This window comes from Charadrius vociferus, unplaced genomic scaffold, assembly GCF_000708025.1.
Source record: "Charadrius vociferus isolate BGI_N301 unplaced genomic scaffold, ASM70802v2 scaffold176, whole genome shotgun sequence".
In the NCBI taxonomy this organism is placed as follows: Eukaryota; Metazoa; Chordata; class Aves; order Charadriiformes; family Charadriidae; genus Charadrius; species Charadrius vociferus.
Window position 1 is genome coordinate 476632 of NW_009648961.1, and position 7417 is coordinate 484048.

At 42.3% G+C, this 7417-nt stretch overlaps 1 protein-coding gene across 1 annotated transcript in view; it reads right to left on the bottom strand.

Annotated features, from left to right (window-relative positions):
• The window catches only part of CNKSR3 (CNKSR family member 3), a 132742-nt gene that overhangs the window by 108295 nt on the left and 17030 nt on the right, over positions 1-7417 (bottom strand). The window contains exons 3-4 of the mRNA XM_009887613.1: positions 2955-3157; positions 1533-1620 (exon numbers count right to left, since the gene is read on the bottom strand). Coding sequence (XP_009885915.1) covers positions 1533-1620; positions 2955-3157 — 291 coding nt within the window. The remainder of the gene's footprint in view (positions 1-1532; positions 1621-2954; positions 3158-7417) is intronic.

Here is a 7417-nt window from a genome sequence, read left to right on the forward strand (position 1 = left end):
ACACTTCATTTATGATTACGCAGAGCAGCATTGGTTCCACAAGAGCCACACTGGTCTCTTCTCCACTATGAGAACTGACCGTTTATTCCTACACTCTATTCCCTAATAAGAAATACTTCTAAAGTCTAAAAACTCACCTAAAGATTCTTCCATTGTATCTGTCTTCCACTTCAGTAGACTCCTTCAGACCATTCTAATGTATCTGCAGTGTCCCAGTACAAAATTGTGTTGATTCTTTCCCCATTAATGCCTTTTCTCATATGTATCAATCCCATTCCTTATTATAGCTCATATCAAATTGGCAGAGAAGTACTCTGATGCGTTTTAAAAGGCTAGGGTTGTATTCACCAATTTCCATTCCCCTGCCATCAAAGGCTGATTTAACTGACAGATTAGACACCATTTTTAGTAGTTTTATTAATACAGTTCAGCAATCTCGTATCTCAGTTCCTGTAGCACTCTGGGGTGAACACCATCTGCTGCTAGAAGCACTTACTGTTCTACTTCACAATCTGCTAATCTGTAGCTGTAAATCACTGACTTTCTGCAATTGCACATGCAGCGCCCAAACAAGAAAGGCATTCAGCAGCAAGCCAAACTTCTGTGCCTTTGAACTTACAATATCCAGACACTGTCCTTTCACAGCGATCCAACTGATATAATTGGGTGTCATCATTGCTTGACAACACACAGGATGTTTCCGTTCTTTGACATCATACCCCCAAAACCAGGGAGAGAATCACCCATGTCACAGGACATGACCCTTCTGAGTTCAAACTACATACAGCTATGGATTAACAGCTACAAGCAAGTTCAGCAGGAGCTGAAGCCTGCACACTAAAGCAGCGGCATACCATCAGAATGGTTTCGAAGACAGGCAGTATTACTTAGAGAGCAAAATGATGTCATTTGCCAAGACTGCCACAGTTGCGTGTTCTTTTAGCTGTTACCAATACAAGTGCTCATTACACAGCAGATAAATGGAAGGTTTTGAAACAAAACACTGTGGTCTCACACTACGAGCGAAAGAAGCCTGGCTAGTGGGATTTGTATAATAAAGGTGGAAGCTTCTTCCATTACATGCAGCATTTCCCATCTGATGGCTCAAACACTCTATATGGGACAAGACCTAAGAAGTCTGCAAGCATAGGTATAACAACCAATGGAGTCATATTTTTGTTTAGAGTTAGCACTGATAACTGTTTTTCAACATGTTGTTTGGAGCTTGAAAATCTTCAAATTCAGACAAACTATTTCAAAAATTAACCCTCTTTTCATTAAAGCTGAAGAAAATATGAGTAGCCTTTAAACCACGGTCACTTAAGATACAGTCGGCAATAGCAAAATTGGAAGTTGGGGGGGGAACAACTCAGAAAAATGGACAACTGAAACTGACCTGCAAAGTTTGAAGTAAGCTCTCATTTCCAGATCTCTCTTCCAATTAGCGCTCTGCACACAGCAAGCACGTTACTTCCCCAAACGCCCCCCTTCCTTCCCTTTTGGAAAGCAAAGAGGAAAAGAAACCAGCTGACCTTCTGAACAGTAGTAGTGAGGTCCAAGCAGAGCTGAATGATTCTGTTCTTCATTGATGAAAAGTCAGCAATACCTGTGAACGGGGTCCTGCAACAAGAGAAAATTCCCCTTAGATTGAAGGGACCAGTCTTCTCCTATCCTACCTTATCAGTGAGGAATAGTATGCAAGAGCTCTGACATCCGCATAAGCGTGAAACACAGTTTTACAATACAAATATTCCTGATTGCATAGTTCTGCTCTATCCTTGCGCCAAAATTGGTGAATGTCTAGCCCAGTGGTAAGCAAGTTGAGAGAGCAAAACCAGAAGAAACTATCAATTTTCCAAACGACGCTTCTCTCAGCTGCATGCTTGAGTCAGATAACACCAACTGTGTTGTAAAAATTATGCCCTTGGGTTTGCCAGTGAGTAGATTCCTATCTTCCAAGTCTTTCATTACTAATCTCAGACTGAAGAGAAAAGAAAATCTCTAAAAGAAGAAAAAGGAATTTTCCCATTTTACAGAGAGGTGCAGTGAGGCTCAATCTTAGAGGGGAAAAAAAAAAAAAAAATCTTAGAAAAGGATCATTACACGTAGGCTAGCTTTAGAGCCTACAGAGTCTCACCTCAGACCCTCCAGAGAGCTGAAAGGACCAGAAGTGGGGTCCAGAAGAAATTTAGGGAAAGCTGCCAGCAACAGAGTGAGAGGAGAGGACCAGGTGAGAGGCACAAGACATCACTGCCTGGACACAGGACCAATTCCTTGCTGGAGAGCAGGGGTACTGAATTATAAAGCCTCTCCTTGCTGCCAGTTCCTGTGCAGCTCTCCTCCTAACCTTTCTTCTCAGGAAAGCTGGCAAGGGGCTTGAGAATTTACGTTCATCTGTTATCATGGACAGCATCCCTGCCAGCATCCAACTGGCTCTGTTGCCTGTTTGCTTCCACTGCAGCTGTCACAAAACAACTCTGGTTCTTGCCAGGAAAAAAAAATAATTAAAGAGGAAAAAAACCTACCACAAAACCAAAACAGGCAGAGGGAGTGTCTCTCCCACTGCTCAGTTTTCAAATTGCAGAGCTAAGGCCATGATTTCAACAGAACATTAAAAATTCTCTTAGAAAGGCACCTGCCAATTACAAGTAATTTAGAAGGTGTGAAAGGGAGAGGAAGAAGTCCCACGTGTGAGAAACTGACCTGAACAGGAAAACTACTTTTATAAATACCTGTTTGGATGCAATGTTAACAGTTTCACTGGTTTTAGCAAGAGGGGAAGCTCAAGAGTAGAAACCCTAGATTTAATTTGTCCACTAGAAGCCTCCTGACAACACCAAAAAAGGGGTGAGTGAGATCAAGAAGATGTTTACAGCCAAGCATCTAGGAATTGCCCTACAAGTAGAAGCAATTCATTATAACAGTAAATTAAAATATAAAGATTTTATTCTTACCTGTCCAACCATGCAAGCAAGGCTTTAGCAGCACCAATAAGCTCTACCACAGAAGTAAGGAATTCATTGGGGGGCTTGCGAGAGGTATTTCCATCATAATTTGAACTTTTCCTACGGCTGCTGATGTAGTTTTGCAGGTTGTTGGATGACGCTCGCAGCTTGAGAACCAGGTTCTTCATATTGTCTGTTTCAAGGCCATAGTTCTGCAAGGAATATTATTATGCTTGATAAATCTCTCTATTGAGTCCTCCTAATTATTATACCACAAGTTACAAACTCATATGGGATGAAAGGTCTGAGGATTTGCCCTATTTTTTTCTGGGTGTCTGTGGGTTTTTTTTTTTCCCCCCCCAAAAGATGCCTTCTAAGATTTGTTCTACTCAACACTATAGGCTACTTTTGTGGGTGCCAAACCCCCTCAGTTTCTGACATTAATGAGATTTGAGGACACTTTTCAATCAGAGTGAAATCCCAATGTCCTATCAGATGTCATTCAAAATGTAGTTGGAATAACAGGATTGCATTGTTTTTCTTTTTGTTAAAGGAAAGAAAATGCTGTTTTTTCTTAAAATGTTTTCTATACTGTGGTACATAAACACTGAAGTAACATTTCATTCACAACTAAAGATAAGTTTAATCTGGCAAGAGATAAAAACAACAGGAAACAAATGTAATTTCACAGTCAAAAGCTGGAATAAATACTTGGATCAGAAGCTTCAGAAACTGTGCTCCTTGATTAGAGCAGTGCAATTATTTGCAAGTTTGAGGACCACATTAACACTACACGTAGTAATTAAAACCATCCTTAAATGTCACATTTTTCATTCAACAGCATCTTTATAAAAATTTTTGAAGCGTAAAAAAAAACCCAACTGTGTCCTGCGTGTAACTTCAACTTTATAAATTCAAATATAACCAAACCACGCTCCACAAGATTAAAACTCAATTGTTTTAAGCAACACATTGATCATTTCATTCCAAACACATCAGAAACGCTATACTACATCTGTCCTGAAGGCAACTCAAGTTTTGTAATCAAGATTTTCTTCTTTTTGCTGTCAGTGTGCAAATATGTGAATTACATAGTAATATGTTGCTGAGTATCTTTGCTTTTGAGTTATCCCACCTTGAAAATCTCTGGGCATCTTCTTAAAGTCCTGGGCAACGCTTACCTCTTTTAGAGTGAAAATTCCTACTTTTCTTTAAAAAAAAAAAAAAAAAAACCACACACCAAACACACAGACAAACAGAAACAAACAACCTACCCACCCAAAAATACAAAAAATACCCTGCCTTTCTCTATTCTTTTGCTACCAACCTCCAAGCTCCACAGTTTAGTCAGCTATACCACCTACTTTCTCCTTTCTGCCTCAAAAAACTAAAGCAAATCTTAATTCCATTGAATTCCAAGTTTCCAGGGGTTCCCAATGCCTCCACTCAGTATCACAGCATCACCCAGGCTGAAGGGGAGCTCAGGAGCTCTCAGTCCAACCTCCTGCTTACAGCAGGCTCAGCTGTGAGCTCAGACCACCTTGTTCAGGGCTTTATCCAGTCAGATCTTGAACACCTCCAAGGACAGAGACTGCATAACCTTTCCAGGCAACCTGATCCACCATCTGATTGTCCTCAGGGTGAGAAAGCATTTCCTTAAATTCAGCCTGAACCTCTTGTCTCAACTTCTGCCTGAAGTCTCTCATCCTCCCACCACACATCACCACAAACAGCCCAGCTCTGTCATCCTGCCAACCCTGTTCCCCCAGCACCGGGTACAGGGGATCTGCTTTTAGGCCTCCCTGAAGCCATCTCTTCCCCAGGCTGAAAAAGTCCCAGTCCCTCAGCCTCTCCTCATAGGTGAGTACTCCAGCCCTGACAAACCTGGTAGCCCTCCACTGAGCTTGCTCTGGTTTGTCTATTTCTTTCCTGTACTTGGGGGTGGGAGGTATAGGTAGACTAATAAGTGTAAAGGGCAATAATCACTTCCCTCCCTCTCCTGGCCATACTCCCATTAATGCAGCACAGGATGCTGGTGACTTCTTTGCTGCCAGGGCACACTGTCAGTTTGTGGCTCCACTCCCTCCACAGTCTAGCATCCATAAAACAGGCTGGAATATCTTAGATTAAGTCATCAGCAAAAGATGAAACAGAACCTTTGCCCCAAAGAAACCCAGTGTGATGAGAGGTTTCAGCTACTCAGCTACCTTTAAAATGCTTACCATCTCCTATGGATAAGATCCCAGTGGGTCTAAGTTACACAAGTGCCTTCCTTCTCCCCCTGAGGACTCCTGGCAAGGAAGTACCCTTAAAGTGCAGCCAGGAGCAGGGGTTGAGAGGATATATCCAATTAAAAAAACGCCACTGTTGCAACAGCAAAGGATATCCTTAAATTTTCCAGGATCACAGAGAGGGAATGACTTTGATTTCTAAACAATGTTAAAGTACTTGCATACTGTCATGAGTGAACTTATTGCCTTTGAACAACAACAAAAAACCAAAACAAAAACACACAACAAAACCAAGATGCATTTCTTGCAGTTAGTTTCTCCTCCTCACAGGACACTGCATATTAGTCTACTTTTGGAGGAATACTTTTTCACCAACGGGTCTGGATGTGGGGCAAGTTCCTGTGACCATGAGAATTCTGTGCCAGAAATCTCCCCCTTTAACAGGGGAATTAGAGGACACTGCCCCTCCTCCTTCCATAAAGGGACAGAAAATACTTAAAATTTTTTTCTGTACAGTTGTATAACTCCTTGAACTTGAAAGAGTTCATATATATAAGTATCCCCAGGTCTTTCTGTCATTCAGGTGCAGAAATTGTGCCCATCACCTGTGGGTATCTGAGATTAGAGATGGCCCCAGCATTTAAGAGGGCACATGTTGATATACCACATCAGATTTTGGCTTTGGCCCAGAAATATTCACATACCCCTTATCACGCCTCTTTCACCTTATTTATACAGCAGGCCAGTCCAGTGTGACTTTTCCAGTTCAGCTAGTTTTTAAATAATTCTGTCAAGTAGTTCTCAGTTTTGAGATGGACTTCAACAACACAGTTATTGCCTCTGGAGATATAGAGGCTCCAGCTTATGACTGCAACTGGTCTCCACAACAGCATGTCAAGAGCACATCACAGCCAAGGTCTCCAGTCACACTAAGCTTTCCTACAGCTTCCCCCAGAAGCTCTAAGGAGTGCACCTGAGATATAGTTTGTGCTCTAGGAAAAGTCCTGCCTAACCACTATGCCTATCCCGCACAACAGGGAGCATGCAGCTCTTCAGTACAGGTGACTGAATTCTCCAACTATGGATCAACTCTGAAGGATGAATTTCCCCAGAACAAAGGATCATCACAGCCTAAACCACCTCTGCTCCAGGGTCAAGCCAGTCTCCTCACCTGTTTGCTTCAATACACAGAAAACATTATGACCCTTCATCAGATATAGTGTCAGCTTGGATGGAAACATTGTTATCTTGACCACCTCATACATAAACATCTATCTCTCCTATTTTTCTGCTGCTTCACTTGCAGCATCCAGTCTGTTGGGAGGGCTGGTTTGGGAAACTAAACCATTCAAAAAATCTATTCCCTTTTTTACTGTGATGTGCTCTCAGCTGTTTTAGCTACCTAAAGTAGCTCACCTCAGGGCCAGGTGAGTGCAAGCACAAAAGATCACTAATTGGAGGACAGGAGGGGGTGGAGGCAGCAACTGACATAGATTAATTTAACTTATCATGGAGCTGTAGTACCAATTCAGGACAGAGAGGAACGTTGATAGCATGGCAGCACACCAAACAGCCTTCACAGTGACACACAGCTGAAGTGCAAAGCTTTGCAGGCTTTTTTGAAATATTTCTACAGGACTAAGGCCACAATATTTAACAGATTATTTAAGCAACCAACATTGCTCGTGAACCAAAAAAAACGTTACACTTTCCTGTCACTCCCGATTTAAAACAAAGTCGCTTTCATCAAAACACAGGCTGAAGCCAGCGGTCAAGAGCACCCTATGTCAAACATTCCCAGGTTGTTACTCATTAACCTGGGGAGCCACACACAGGGCTGGGGCAAGAGACAAGCATGCACACGTGCAGGAGAGCACATGTGCACAAGAGCATGCTCTTTCCAAACTCCATTACATTTCATGAGAAAAAGTACACTGACCAAATAATTGCTCAAGGTCAGGCAGCCAACACCAAATAATAAAAAAACCTCAGCACAACAGTGGTGTCAGAGCTGATTTGGGCTGATCCAGAGCTCTGCTACTGCCCAGGGGCCGCATAGCCTTCCCCTTCACAGCCATGTTCACATGCCACAGTGTGATGAGCCAGATCTGCTGGCTGATCCAACTGAAAACCAGTTCTGGGGGGGGAAAGAAACAATCAAAACAGACTGAATGCCTGCTCAAAAGCTGATCCAACTCACTGCATGCCTACATAAACACTAGAGTTAACACAAGGTACCAT